The sequence below is a fragment of the Rhamphochromis longiceps genome, linkage group LG23, assembly GCF_057381845.1.
Source record: "Rhamphochromis longiceps isolate RC_006_pf linkage group LG23, R_longiceps_female_GT1.1, whole genome shotgun sequence".
NCBI classification, from domain to species: Eukaryota; Metazoa; Chordata; class Actinopteri; order Cichliformes; family Cichlidae; genus Rhamphochromis; species Rhamphochromis longiceps.
This window is the reverse complement of record NC_140578.1, coordinates 27,875,227-27,890,926: the sequence shown is the minus strand read 5'-3', so window position 1 is coordinate 27,890,926 and position 15,700 is coordinate 27,875,227. Positions and strand designations below refer to the sequence as shown.

Here is a 15,700-nt window from a genome sequence, read left to right as displayed (position 1 = left end):
TTCATCAGTGTCAACACATTGTCAACGCAAACTAGGGCGATCGCACCAATCTGCAAGGCCCGTTAGAAACTGCGTTGCTCCTTAAAACTGAGCGGGCAGAATACAATACAGATACACAACACAGATACACAACACAGACGTGCACAAGAAAAAAGGAAGACTCCACCCCAAAATAATCTCACACTTTCCACTCTTTGTTACTGCTGATAAACTGCAAAAATCAGTGAGTCCTACAATTCCCAGCATGCACTTAGTAACTTTGATGAGCGGACTAGCATCAAGCTGTGGCACCCTGCTAGGTTTTTATCTGCAGGCAGAAATACAAAAAATTCTGCAGTTTTGTGTAAAAGAAAAAAGGGGAAAAAATAAAATAAAACAGACATTTAAAGACTTAGCTTTAGATCTGCTGTAGCTGCACAGGCTTTTCAATGCTTCCAAAAACATCACAAAAACCTGCACAGTATCAGATCTCTGCCAGGTTTAAAACATAAGGAAACAGCCAGTATGAGGCATCACTAACAGCAGTTTATTGTAGTGTTTAAGTCGTTTTGGGGTGGATAGCTCCTTTAAAACCTGCGCTATATTAAACACTTTGTTTTCAAAGATGTGCCCTCCCATATACTGGGATACTCGCGGCAGCCCCCCCCTCCTCAAAACCTATTTCATGACATAAATTTAGAAATAGTTTCCAGCCTCTGTGTACCGCTTAAAAGACAATTTAAAAAGGAAAAAGTACTTTGAAGATCATGACAAATCCACCGGTGTCTTTTCTTTTTAACATCACAAAACTTTCTTTTAACCATCCAATTACAGTCTGTAAATACACAGAAGACAAATTCAGGTTTGTGTGTGGCTTTAAAACAAGAGGCTAACATCTACCAGATCCATTAACAGCTGCTCTGTCACTTTCGAGTGCAGATGGATACTTAAAGATTAGTGTGAGGTTTCTGATAAAATAATGCAGTCACGACCCAAGTCAGTGCTCTTAATGTGACTGATTTCCTTTACCTGCTGCACAGACAGTAAAAATACTTAAAATCGTGCCCACGTGTTCATCTTTTAAGATGGGCTTAGCATATAAATTTAATCTGCGGTAAAAGGGATTAGATTACTTTTAAAGTGGTCCGATCATTTTATTCATTCATTTAACAACTTGTAATAGTGTCTGAGCTTGCAATGCCAGCTGAGTTTAAAAAAGAAACCTTTTAAAAATCAGATTCATTCATAACACTGATAACTCATGACTATTAAAAACCTGACCACGTCACTCTAAAAGCTCTAAAAATATGACAACTGAGGATCACATGCCTTTGACTGGAGACAGATAGTGTGATAAAATTAGGCTGTGAAGAACATAACGCTTGACCAAAATGCTTAAAAGACATCTACAGTACGTATACCTCCGACCTGCCCTTTCAACAATCCAACAGATCAAGAAGCGTAAACCTTTCTGAAACTTCCTGCAAGTCTTGTGCAATCAGGCTGCCAAATCACATCCATGAGAAGTCTAAGTCCAGTACCCAGGTCCAGAGGAATCGTGGCTACAGACCTCTTCTTTGTTTACTCTACTGAAAGTCCAGTGGGGCTGCAGAAAGGCCATTAAACATTCATTCATCCTCTCGTCCATTCACTCACATCAGCTGGTTCTTGGAAGGCAACTTGCAGACAGTTTGCTGTCTGACCAGGAGGTGGCAGTGTCGATGCCGTCAAAATGTCACCAAAGGCTCTCCCATGGTGATCTTGGTTTGGTGTGTGGGACGGTTGCTTTGATGGCTCTGGCGGCTGTGAAGCAGTCTGTGTTCTGGTGGGCAGTGATAGCTGGAGCCTGGCTGGTGCGGCGTTTCTGGGGGAATTTTAATTTTTTTTTTGCTTTTTTGTACGCCGGTTTGTTCAGAGCTGAGATGAAAAAGTCAAACGAAGTTAGCTTGAGGTCCCTTGTTGCTTGAGGACTGTGTAGACGTTATCGACTTTGCTCAGCCTCTCAAAGAACGGGATGAGGTCCAGCAGCTCTGTGTCGGACATGTCATCGAACCAAGAGGCCACAGGCACCTGAACAAAAACATAAGCATCAATATCGTTGTGGAGATTCAACAAATATAGTTAGAAATCTAATTTCTTATTCATCTTATTTACTTTGATGCCTTTTTTTATTTAAACAATAAATCAAGTAAGAGTGGGACACTGAAATTGGGCTTAGTGTCCCCCAAACTACATCTTTCAATAAAAGTGCAATACTTGTTTTAATACAGTTACAAAATTGGGAAATTGTACCCCCCCCCCCCCCCAAAAAAAAAAAAAAAATCAACCACAACCTTGAGGGTAATACTATGAACTTGCTTAAGCAACTTGCTTAAGCAGGTGAACGATCCTAAGTGCTGTCCAGAAGACTTACTGCATTGTCAGGATGGAAGATGTAGGAGGCAGGGGAGTTATCCACAATAATCACTTTGTTGAGGTCACGACCCAGGCGACTCAGATCCTTGACATAATTCCCTCGATGAAAGACGCAAGACTCCCGGAAAAGGCGGCAGCGGAAAGCACCCCACTTGTCCAGGAGATCGGAGACTGGGTCTGCATACTGATGGAGAAGCACGCTCAATTTAAAGCAAAATCTTTATGTAGATACAGCTGAGATTTCCGTTTTTAGTATCAGTTTATAGTATTAGTTTTTACTGCCACCATCACAGTGTCGTGGTTAACACATTCACACAGACCTAGAGACTGGTATGAGACTGCCTGATAACCAGTGGCCACTAGGGGAAACAATAAAAATAAAATGGTTGCTGTGAAATCAATAACAGCAACTGCCAATCAGAGTCCTGCACTGAAAACCTTATAATTGCTTGGGTTATGAGCAGATTGCCAGTCGCCCATAGTTTGTATAGCAACTATAAACAGAGACCTTGAAATTACAAGTTTTGGCTTATCAGGTTTTACTTTGAAGGCAAATCTTTTCAGTTTGGGTTGCACCTCCAAGTTATACTACCTTGATGATTAACAAGAGTGTTTGCAGCCAAGTTGCCGTCTTCCATGCAAACTATGAACAACTGCAGCAATCTGCTAGCAACCAACGCAATCAGAATAAGGTTTTTTTTACTAACGGGTCTCACACATGAAGACCCTGGTTGAGACCAGCGAGACAAACCCAGCCTCGGGGGGGGGGGGGGGGGGGGGTTCACAAGGTAGTGTGCGCCTAGTGCAAGTCTCAGAGCACTGAAAAATGGGAAGGCTACATCGGGAAGAGCATCCGGTATGAAATCTGTGCCAAATCAAACACGCGGTTCCCCCTGCTGTGTTATCCCTCGGGAGATAAGGAAGCAGCTCAAATGACCTCTTCTCATTTCTCTCATAACGCCCCAAGTCTATTTTAAAGGATCCAAAATATTAAACTGTTCACAGACAACTTCCCTGAATACATCCAGCTTTTCCCTGCTCCCTCCGAGTTTATTGCTGTCAACTGCAGGGAATCAGCCAACCATACATTAATAATCAGCACAGCTGGCTGCGATGAGGTGGTTTCTCACCTTAGCTAAACTGGCAGTGAAGAGGACACATTCGAACAGCTCCCCCATCCTCTTCAGAAACTCGTCAACATGGGGCCGCTTCAGGACATACACCTGGAAGATGCAGGAATCCTTAAATCAGCATCATGCACACCCGCCATACACTCAAAATGTAACATGTTTCTACAAATTCCAACTGCCCGAGGACGTTTCAAGTGAATGTTATTTTAAAAAAAAGGGGGAGAAACTCAACATGCAGCTCATGACTGGAGACTTCTTCTAATGGACAGATGTTACATTTTTGCAGAACATCTTATTTACTTCCAAGGAGTTAGTAGCAGACATTCAAGCCAAACTGAAGCTAAATGAGAAAGATGCAGTTGTAGCTCACAAAAAGACAAGCACTGGGCTCCTTAAAGCTCTTCCTCCATCTTTTTTTTTTTTCCTCCTTGCTGCTGTGTTGGCAGCTCAGGGCAGCGTTCCTGAACCAAGTCATCCGGAATAGGCTGTGCTTGTCTGAACAAACCTATCCTGGATTACTTGAATCAGGCCCAGACCCATCGTGTGTCATCGGACTCCAAGCAGCCGTCCTCAAATCCCTTAAACGCTGACATCACCTTCTATACTCAGCAAAATGCGCTCAAGAGAAGTGCTGTCACACAACCGAAATGACAAAATGACAATGAGGCATGAGCACAGTGCATGACAATATGAATATTTCTGATGATGCTAGCATTACCTGGTGTATTGTTCCGTCGATTTCCACAGGAATGATGAAATCTGCGTTGTTCACAGGCTAACCAAAAAATAAAATAAAATTAAAAAAATAAAAAATAAAAAGGGGGGGGAGATACTTATTAAACCAAAATAAAGACTTAAAAAACAAAACAAACAAACACATACAGACACTGGACTTTGCCTTTTACATGCTAAAACATGAACTGACTTAGTGTTGTTTCTAGACAGACAGGTTGAGACAGTCAGTGTGTGCGCAGATGCAGGAGTGACTGTGTTTGAGTTTGGCATTTGCCAGCCACGACAAAAATGTCACTGCCAGAGCCAACAGCAACCAGATGGAGGGAAAAGTGCAGATCTTGGACTGTTGTGTTCTAAACGTAACTAAATAATGATGTAATGTGATCGCAGGGGACAGCTAAGTGCTGTAAAGCCTCTCTGAACACACACATCCTTTAGTTCCTGCAGCAGGAAATTAAAGAACACGCTTGCAAATGTTGAAGTTGAACATAATTGCTTGTATAACTCAGTCTACAGCGTGTTATCATTCCCCCGCCTTACCTTAAAAGAGCTGTGAACTAAGGTCTCATCCAGATCTATAACCACACAGATCTTTCCGGAGTCTTTTGACTTCACTGGAGGCAGCAGTGGTTTCGCCTGGATCTTCAAAAAGAGAAACCACAAAATAATGAGCTGACTGCAAAAGTACACAAATAAAAATTGAGCCAGGGCAACAGAGAAAACACACCTTGGACACTGTTCCATTCTCTTCTACCAAGAGAGGGGCGTTGTTGTTGACTGGTGGCGGCTCAGGCTGGTCCCGGCACAGGCAGCAGAAAAGGCTGGAGAAGAGGCCTCCACTCCTGGGTTTCTTGGAAGACAGAGAGGGAGAGGAACCTGCAGAAGAAGATGATAGATCAAGAAATTGTCGAGCTTGCAGTAATTACAACATACAGGATCTTTAACAGCTTGGCTTTTAGGAAAAGCTCTTAATATTAAGAGGTGCATGGGAATATCTTTATCATCATTATCGGTATGCTTTGAACACATGGGCACAAAACAGACATTTACTTAAAGTCTTCAAGTCTGATCAAACAATCGAACAAAGTAATACACTAAGACATAAAACTACTTAGTCCTTACTACATGGTAAAACCTAAGCCAAAATGCAGAAGCAGTGTGTTTTAAAAGGAAAAAAAAGAAGGAAAAAAAACCCCAAGCACACCCCATGATTCAGTAGTTTGTAGAACCACTTTCAGCACTAATGGGTTTCTGTATGACTTCAGCTGTGTCTTGCGTGGTCATGTAGGAATGTTGGCCTACTCTTCTTTACAATGTTGCTTCTATTCATTGAAATTTGTGGGCATTTATTTATGCATGGCTCTCTGAAATCCTGCTGTGGTGAGGCCTTACATCAGGTTGAGTCAGCCATTCTGTTGCAGATTTTCTGATGTGATTGGATCATTGTCCTTTTGCATGGCTGTTGGCCAAAGTTTTAGCTGTCAGACAGATGTGTCACATCTGTCTCTAGAATACTTTGAATCGACCGTGAACTCCTCTGTTCACCAATGACTGATGTGTTCAGGTCCTGTGGCTGCAAAGCAAGCACAAATCATCACACGTCCACCACCGTGCTTCAGTTGGAGTGTTTGTGCAGATATGCTGCGTTTGGTTTTCTCCAAACATGATGCTGTGCATTATAGCAAAAGATTTTGGTCTAGTCTGTCCAAAACACTGTTCTAGAAGTCTTGTGGTTTGCTCAGTTACAACTTTGCAAACCCTAACACGTGCTGCCACAGTCTCCTAAAACAGAATAAGCGCTCTCCTGCAGCGCTTTCAAACAAGCCATGAACTTTAACATGCTAATTGAGGTCTAATGAGTCTGAGATGTAGCTCTTGGGTTTTTTGCAATATCTCTTTGTGTTGCAACATCTGACAAACCGGGTGAATTTTCTGGGTTGTTCACTCCTGTGAAGATTGGCAGGGATCTGGAATGTTTTTCCACTTGTAAATAATCTTTCTCACTGTAGAATAATAGGCTTCAAACTTATAACCCTTCTCACATTGATAGGGAGCACCTCTGCTTCTCTAAGATCAGTCATGTTGTCTTTCCTACTTGGTATTTAGTTAACACACCTGAATGCTCCAGACCAGCAATGTCTTTTTGTAGAGATGCTCACGTCTACTAATGATCAGTTATTAAAGTGCATTGATTAGCAGCACCTGGCTGCTAGTTATCTTCCTATGGAAGCAGTAGGGCTGTTCTTAGTTTTTAAAACATGCTGATTCAGCATTTTGGCATCATTTTGTAACTAAAATAGTGACAGTGTAACAGTTGTTGTGTTTACCTCATTTTAAAGACACGCCAAGTACCAGATTATTTTTATTATGGCCTGATGCATAAAACCTCACAATTTAAAGAGATTTGCACATTTTTACCATACATAAATATAAAGATCAACTATATAGCATTTTATGTTTCTTCCATGACATAGTAAAAATGTGAATGCCAAAACAAAAACAAGTAAAATATATAATTATTTCATTTTTACCTCTTGACCAGTATGATTTTTGAAAAACAGGACTGCAGAAAGAGCCATCTCACACTCTGATCGCAACAGCTGCAACCTCAATGGTTAGTGTAATACTCATGTAATAATTTGGTAATTACTCTGACCACAACTGCCTTCAAACCTTTAATTACACTAAACACTCGTGAAGTTCTCAAGACCATCTTTCACTATTACTACTGTTGACAAAATGTACCCACAAATATGCAAAGCCTTGCCAAAGTACACAGCGATCTTTCATGGAAAAGTGTCGCAGTTTTCACGTATGAAAATGCCCTTTCCCAAATTTAGCACACAGCGGGAGATGATTTGCATCAGACGTGTTCACACTACAGTTAGTCGAGGGTGCTGTCTCAATCAAGCATGCATGAAGCCCAGGACTGGTTATAAATTTCCTCAGCCTGCCATTACCTGCTTTATTCTCACATTGGTGCAAATCAACACAATCTGACATCACATGATTTTTGCACCAGCGGTCTGGAAGGTTAAAGAAGGTTTAATATCCAACTGTGTCAGACATGTGTACTTGCATACACGTCCATTGGGTAATGTCTGGAAAACTTCAGGGCTGCAGTGCGTGTGCGGAAATGGCTTAAGTATCTCCAAGACCACAGTTTTCCATAATCACACACACACTGAAAACTTTACCACACCATCTAAGCTGGTAAATGATCAGTCCCATATCATTTTTTACTAAAATAGCTGTGTTTGTTCATTTCAACTCGTAGCTACCCCAAAAATTTTGCCTCGTAAATGACCAATTTTTTTTTTTTTTAATGTAAATTTAATTTGACACACTTCCTGTGTTGAAATACCTGAAATACTCTACTTGCATACAGCACTTCCTAACTCATGACCCCCATCTAGTCAGTGATTGTATAAAAACAGTACAAAGGACATCCAGCAACTTTCCTCATACTGTCATGTGCACAGGCCGTCCTGGAGACACGTGCCTGACCGGACCTCTTGCGTAACTGCTTCTCTGATGTCAGCAGAAAAACACGACTCGAGCCCCACCAATGAAAATTCACCACTTTAACACCACGTGAAGCGATGGTGCCAAAGAGACAAGTTTTTTTAAGCACATCAGGTTAATTATTGAGTGATGTGCGGCAACCAGAACAAATTAATTAATAATACAAACAACCACCGCAGGCAATCTGTAAACAATATTTACTCAATACCAAAATGACGCAATTCAAAACTTTTCGTTTGCTTGGTATGTATAAAATGCAAACTAACCACTCAGGCAATGAAAGACCTGAACTTCAGGTTCATTGATCACTTACATCAAGCGACAAGCATTTTTATAAATTCTAAACCCAAATGGAAGCTACATAAAAATCACTTTAACTACTACTTTGCAAAATAAGCACAAAAGCAGGACTTTAAGCAGTGTTTGAGTTTTTCTGTTCACAAAACAAACCCTCCAGATGTTCCCAAGAAACTGATTATTAACCAAAGCTGGCAGCCTTATTGTCAATCATCGTGTAGCAAACGAACACTTTGTACCTGGAAGCTCAACAGGTATTCAAAACTCATTCCTGTAATGGGTTTGCTGTGCGGCTGTTTAGATTTCATTTACAGGTACCAACACCGGCTTCAAATAAATTATAAGTAAATCACAATCCTCATTAATCCCAGAGTAAATGTGGTCACAGTTGCTCCAAGACAGAAAGAACAGTAACAAACATATTACAAAGTTACAAAATAGCTCTAATTATAAATATCCCACAAATTAAATATGTGGTTGACATTGAGGTGCCCCTCTGATCATACTGAAAATGATTTCTTATGGTTTTTAAATGACATTTTTAATTTTTAACATTTAAATATCAAACATCTAACACATGTAAAGCAGTTTGTTTTAGCCTTCCAAATAGCATGTGTGAAAGACTCATGAGAAACTTTGAACACTAATTGTGGTAATTGCAATTATGAAAATAATTTCTAGCTAAAGCACTGCTGTGATCATTTAGTTGAAAAGTAATTTAAAAAATTATATAAAAAAAACAACAACAACACTTTGAAAAGCAGATAATTACTAAATACTAAAGGGTCTTACCAATTTAAGGAAACCATCTTCTGATTGGCTGCAACTAACATACAAAAGGTTTAAAACAGGAGGTGGGCGGAGTTTGTGACAACGAACTTCCTGTGATTACAAGGTTTATGCTCTGACCTCATTATCTGAGATCAGAGCATGCAGCTCATAGTCTTACACAGCACTTTACCAGCTTCACACGAAGTGTTGTGAGACAGCTGAACAGCTGTGTCATACTTTACTACCACATGGGATTTGTGGTGAAGTCGCACATCTGACACAGAAGACTCACTGCTCTTCGTATGCCTTTGTCCCTCCCTTGGAGCGTAGATGGGCCATAACTAAGTTGATGTGTCAGCTGTGGTTGTGTTCTTTTATTTCAGGATATTTATTTATTTTAAATTTTCCTATACATTTGTGCAGCAGAACTTTTTACCAAAGAAATGATAGTCTTCAGACAGTCTTCTGTAACATGACTTATGTTACCCATGCTATTTATTCAATACAACTGTATAAAGTTCTACAGTATATGTCGCATATTCAGCTTCTCGGGGTGTGGCACAAAAAACAAACACATACTACAACCTGACCTCATATTTTCAATAACACCCATATGCCCAAATACCAATAATAATAATAATAATAATAATCCATTTCACTTCTTTTTCCATTCATTTGCTTTACTTTCATTACCTGCTAACAGACTGGGTGAATAAATGTGAAATAATGTTTCCTGGGGTGTTCGATTTATTTTATTGGAGGCATTATATTTATGGAGAGTGGTTTAGCTGCAGTTTCTGAAGCCAATTAGTGAGCCGGTCGTTGATATGCAAAACATATATCATAAACCCACAACAGTGCTTGGGATCAGTCTTTGTGCCAAAAGATCTGCACACCAAGTTTAACATCATTCCAACAGAGAGGGGGGGGGGGGGGGGGGGGGGGAGAATAAATAAATAAATAAAATAAATAAATAAAAATAAATAAAAAATAAATTTGCTCGCCAACCACAAAACTTTATTCGAGTTACTGAAATTATTTCTGCTCTCATGAATGCTCGTCAAGCCCAGGCTCCCAGTGCGGGTTTCTCCCGGTCTTGTAAACCTCTGATTAGCTCTGCTCCTCACTCTTCTGTCTCACATTAGGCTTGGTTTCTGTCCCTTTATGCACCATACTCCCTTTCTCTCTCTGTCCAGACGTGACTGTGTTACCAACACACAAACCTCTGTTGTCCATCTCTCACGCCTCTTTTATTACTCCTCTGCAATACCCTCCAACTCAATTTGTGGATTCAAACCCCGTCTGACCCTCCGTTGGCCTCTGCTGTGCTCAGGCCAAAACAGGAAGAGGAAACAGACGGGTATCAGTGGAGGAAGGTGCTTGCCATCGTGTTTGTAGCATAGCTTGGGTAAGCTGATACCAGTGTCTATGTACACTGAGCTGATTTCATCTGAATTATTATTGTCACTGGTATTCTTTAATGAAAACTCATCACTCCTCCCCTCATTCCTTCATTCACTCCCTCAGGTCCTCGTAATTCCTAGCATCAAGTCCTTATTTGCTTCCTGGAGTCTTGACTCACTTCAGTATTTGTAAACCAAACACCTGGATGTTTTAATTGATAAAAGCATTATGAAGATGAGCCCATTATAAAGGAGACAATTTACAGTGTGGAGCTGAACATACTGCAGGCATTCAGCTGCAGTAAGGACAACAGCTTTAAGCACTAAAAGTTAACACATATAATAGCTTTATTATTATTTTTCAACACACTTGGTAGCAAGTATTTTCCCTCTCTTCATATCATTCTTCTAACTTAGTAATCCAGCAATAAGAGCTCAGTAGGGGATATAGCATCTGCTGAGGGACTCTTTGTTCTTGTTGCGTAGGATAACTTCTTGCTTGGTGTATCCTTCGGGTGTGAATGAATTTTGGGATCACATGCCTCCCTCATGGTACTTCAATACACAATTATCTACAACTTTATCCAGTGGGCACTTCGTAAATTGTTCACCATGTCTGTACTGGATATTTACATTTTTACTTTTTAATATTTATCAGTATTTTATCATATGCCATTTAGAGACCAACTAATATATCAGCCAGGCTGATATTTACTATTTGCCAATATGTTGCATCCGCATTTATAACAGCTAAAGGAGAATTTTAAAAAGTGAAGAGACGGGACGCCATCGCCATGTTATGATTGTTGATGCTGCATAGTCGTCTACCGGAGCCCGCTCTGCATCTTCCCTGTTGGGAGCACACGCGTTCCGAATGCCACAAATGACAAGCAGCGCGTAAATGAGCAATTTGAGCATTGTTGTGACAATAAACCAAGTGCATTTTAAAATGCACTGTTGCATCTTAATAAGGGCTTATAGTTACACATAAATATTAGGGAAATCTGTCTATGTTCCTTATGCGCAAAGAAAGAACAAAAATGTTGGTCGATATCAGAGTTTCAAATTGTAAAGTATTAGTATCCAGTCGGACTCTTTTACCATTACAACATAACTGTGTGATATTGGGTTGATCCACGATTAAGACAAGTTTAATTACCTCGCTTCTAACTGAACAACCGACACTGTCAGAAGTTTCATTTTAAACATTTTAAAGAGTGTTTAAGTTGTGGTTTTCAGCACAGTGTTAACAACGCAACTTCAAAACACAAGAGAACCATCTGAGTACAGCATTGCAAAAAACAGCATTAAACATTAGCTCGGGGCTAAACACATTCAGAGCTACTTCTAATATAAACACTTTAATAATGCAGAAAACAATCTAATAAACAAACAAGTTATGAGGAACGCAAAAAGCAAAATTTACTCTAATTATTGCTTTACCAGCCTATCATCTCCAAACATCAGGTAATCATGGCTCATCCGTTTACCGTCACACTGCTAAGGTAAGTAAAACTAAAACAAAACTGAGTTCCAGCTTATCAGACTGTGAAAAATGTAAGATTACACTTAGCACTGTGAATTAGGCCACTGAACACGTTACACTGTATGCCACACCTTACCAAAAATAAAATAGCTCCCATCATGACATGACTTTCAGTGAATTAATCCTCAGTCCACAGACTCACGATAAGATGCTCCACCTTATCTGATCTTTATCTGAGTCTATTTTAAGCTTGGCGTTCAAAGATTTCCTGCAGACACTTCCACCCCTGTTATTGACCGTTTAGCTAAAAACGGACTTTAGTCAGACAACGTACATTGAGGAGTAAGTAACCAGGCTTTCCTGATTGGCTTACTCCCTCCAAATATCTTTAACATTACAGTTTTGATAAGGCACAAGGGCTTGACCCGTGTGCTTGGTAATGGAATTAACTGAACTGACAATACATCTCAAATTAGCCTTGAGTGATAACAAGCTATTTACAGGGATTCGTCTCAATGCAGAAGAAAGTGCAAAAGCCTTTGAAACAGCTGCCACACTTTGATGCGACTATGAAAGTCTCCAATAAAAAGAGAGACAAATTAAAACGGCTCTGTGGGTTCACAAAGGCAGACTAAACAATGTAAACTTCAAATTAAAACACAATATTAAAGCCAGAGGACAGATGAAAGAAGGGGGGGCGCGCGAGTGTGCCTTCTGAGAACTATTCATAGAAGCAATACTGTCATAATTAGAGGTCATTATTGAACTGGTGGAGTAGAAACTGCACCTATTATTTCTCTTCTACTTCATGTATGTCACTCAGATGGTGACACTAGTTTCTCCAAACACTCTCAGAAGTCCATTTCTCTACCATACTCAGGTGGGCCACTGCCACACCTTAGCAGCTAGCTCTTTATTTTAGATGCCTGAGAGGACAGTGTTACATGTGATCAGTCAAAAACTTCAGACCCAGTTCCACCATCCTGAACTACAACTGGTGAAGGCAGCTCTTCTGCTTGCAGGTTAAGGGTGAGCTGGAGGGCCTCTACGCCTACAGGCCGCAACAGGAGAACTAGCACAACAACGACTACCATCACCAGCTGCAGTCTTTAATTGTACTTCTATCATCACCTATTGAATTTTAATCATGTGTGCTATAGTTCCCTTTTTTGGTTTTTTTAAAGCACCAATTCTAATTGTACGTTTATCCGGTTTCATTTCTGGCCCCCCAATGTCAGACCTTGTTTGGATTTAGTGCATAGGTTTAACTGTCAAAGTCCCCACTTTGCTGTTGACAGTTTAAAATATACCATGAAGTAAAATGAGTTTGACGTTCCCATGTACAAAATACTTAGATCTTACGTGGGTCAGACCAGTAAAATCTTTTCTGTTAGCATAACGTTTAACTGCATATATATTTTAATATGAGGGGGGGGGGGGGGGGAGGTGTCATTTCAAAATTTCATCTCAGTGTTAAAAAATATGAAATTTCCACAATAGATTTTATTTTGCTTTTGAAAATAAATAAATAAATAAATAAATAAATAAATAAAATGACAAAACAGGAGTTTTCCATTATTTGATATTGATGTGGTGTGAATGTCTTTATCAGTAGTAAGCTGAATCTAAAATTTATGTCTAAAATTTTCTAAACCTGTCCAGTGGGTCAGACTGGAGTCTTTGTTGGGGCAATTCTGGGCTGCGGCCTGTTTGACACCCGTGGTTTAAAGAACATTAGCCAACATCCTGGTTAATGCTAACTGAACTGCTTGGAGAATGTCACTAGTCAGCTGCAATGTTGATCCTGGACCAAAGTTCCTATTATGAAGTAGGAACAACAATAACATGGGGCTCTCACATTGTGCTGGTTATAGTAATAGTAGTCGTATTACCACCAGCTCTTGACTTCTGATCCTATTTTTTGGCCATAAATACCCAATGCGCTGGTTAGCATGTAATGTTTTAAAAAGATGCTTCCATATATGAGTCTTACTGAACTCCATTTACTCTGTCAGCATACTGATTAACATCTGGGGCAGACCTGACTCCACAAAGTTGAGAAGGCTGACTTACTGCAAGACAGAAGGCTGATGGAGGATCTTTACAATCACTCAGCCCATATTTTCAGTCGCTGCTGTGCTAAAATCAGTGAAATGATGTCCCTTAATTCAGTGAGAACCAGAAAACACAACTGCAAAGACTGCATAAACCTGATCTTACAATGAAAGAGAAACTAAAAGTTTCAGTATGATTTGATGTGGCTTTGCAAACTATAGATGTTTTGTGGGAATCTCTTTAGGTAGATTCGAGCAAACACGCTGTCTCATATAGCAGCTGCGCTTCACATCGAGTAAACACCATGTATGGAGGGAAAAGGTTGTGTAACACACCAGACTACAAGATGTGATCTTCCACTTTTAAAACCAAAATAGGCACTACTGCCTCTATGTACGTCTGTCTGTCCGCATCTTGTTTGAATAAAGTCTTAGCTTCCACTCAGCATTGTTTGGCTGATGACTGACAGGTCACCTGATTATTTACTAAGCTTGAGTTTACAGCGGTGACCTGTCTGTGTGCGCGTACGGTGGCAGAGGCACTCTTTCATGTGAGTGAACACCGAACTGGTAAAGCTGCAGAAAGCGGCCACTTGTGGTGTTGCCAAAACAAAAAAAGGAAAAGTTATTTATCTGACATGATATCACTCCAAGGAAACCGGGATTTAAGGTGGACCTGGAAAGGCTTTTAATCTGACTACTATTACAGATGTCTCAACCAGCTGTACGTCATTTCCTTTACTTTTCATCAGAGGCCAAAGGGCCGCAGCCATAATGTACACACAACAGCGCGGTCTTCTTGCTCTGACTTGTTTTCTGTCCACTTTCCTAACACTGGCTTTATCTGTGCTGCTGCTCATAAGCAGCTTACTGCTTAGGCTCGGAGTTCAGGAGTTGCAAAACTTTTCTTTTCCTTTTTTCCCCTGACATGACTGCACAGGGGTATTTAAAAAAATTAATATATATATAATATAAATAAATAAGCAACTTACCCCTCTCTCCCGCGGCTTTATTTCCCTCTTCATCCCGGCTCACTTGGGTGATTACAGAGGACGGATTGTCCATCACATCCAGGTCTGGTCCAGAGTGCCAACTTCACACTTTAAAGTTAGAGATAGTCCGCCGACTCGGTGCTGCATTAACCCAACTTAACGTGAGCGAAAACAACGCTGAAACGCCCCGGGAAACATCGCAACAAGTCACCTACAGTGCGCCCATTACTCTTCGGATCCGTGTGTCCGCTCGGATACGCGCTCAAGTTTGACGTGTGGAAGTTTTAAGAGGTTTGTCTAGGAGTTGGCAACTTTGATTCAATATGGTGCTCAACTCCGCTTGCAATTTCAAGATACAAACATGGAGGTTTCAAGGCTTCCCATTTCACTTAAAGTGGCGCAGTAAGGGCACGGCTCTGTGCAGCGCTCCCCCTGCCGGCCTCTGCCCCTTTGACGACGGTCCCTTAGAGTGGCCCGAAACAAAGTTACTCAGGAGTTAGCTAAGCTAGCTGCTAGCTACTACGGACTTACTTTAGACAAACACTATTATTAGATAGTGCCCCTGCTCCCTTTGCACGGCTACCGACCTTAAACATGTCGCCTACAAAGCACTTTATTATTCGGCTATAACATTAAAAGATCAAAAACAAAACCCACATTAAATAATTAAACCCTGCAGATTTGACTCAAACTTTTACCAAAGTGTCTTCAGATACTTTGTAACACCTTAAATGCCGCACTAGCCGCTGGCAGATTTGCGTGTATGCTGTGTGGTTGTACCTTCGTCATGTAATGACTGCTGTTTGTTAAAAAAAAAAAAAAAACTTGCACAATCAAGAGCAAAATTTTTTCTCCCTTTTTTCTCCCTTTTTTTTTTTTTTTTTTTTTTTAAACTTTTTGGAAGTAGCAACAA

The 15,700-nt window shown here is 40.4% G+C and overlaps 1 protein-coding gene across 1 annotated transcript; it reads right to left on the bottom strand.

Moving 5' to 3' along the window:
• Nucleotides 1–943: 943 nt before the first annotated feature.
• Nucleotides 944–15,173, bottom strand: ctdsp1 (CTD (carboxy-terminal domain, RNA polymerase II, polypeptide A) small phosphatase 1). The gene is made up of 7 exons (XM_085399628.1): nt 14,788–15,173; nt 4,987–5,135; nt 4,800–4,901; nt 4,243–4,299; nt 3,525–3,617; nt 2,393–2,578; nt 944–2,049 (listed from the first exon to the last, which is right to left on the bottom strand). Exons 1-7 carry the CDS (start codon nt 14,858–14,860, stop codon nt 1,921–1,923), a joined length of 789 nt encoding a protein of 262 aa, XP_085255754.1. The 5' UTR covers nt 14,861–15,173; the 3' UTR covers nt 944–1,920.
• Between the last annotated feature and the right edge of the window lie 527 nt (nt 15,174–15,700).

What these genes read in the sequence shown, in the direction of transcription:
- ctdsp1 (XM_085399628.1), bottom strand. Translation starts at nt 14,860, where the DNA reads ATGGACAATCCGTCCTCTGTAATCACCCAAGTGAGCCGGGATGAAGAG. An exon ending in AGAATGGAACAGTGTCCAAG is followed by an intron (nt 4,902 to 4,986) that starts GTGTGTTTTCTC and finishes CTCTTTTTGAAG; the next exon opens with ATCCAGGCGAAACCACTGCT. An exon ending in TAGTTCACAGCTCTTTTAAG is followed by an intron (nt 4,300 to 4,799) that starts GTAAGGCGGGGG and finishes TTTTTTGGTTAG; the next exon opens with CCTGTGAACAACGCAGATTT.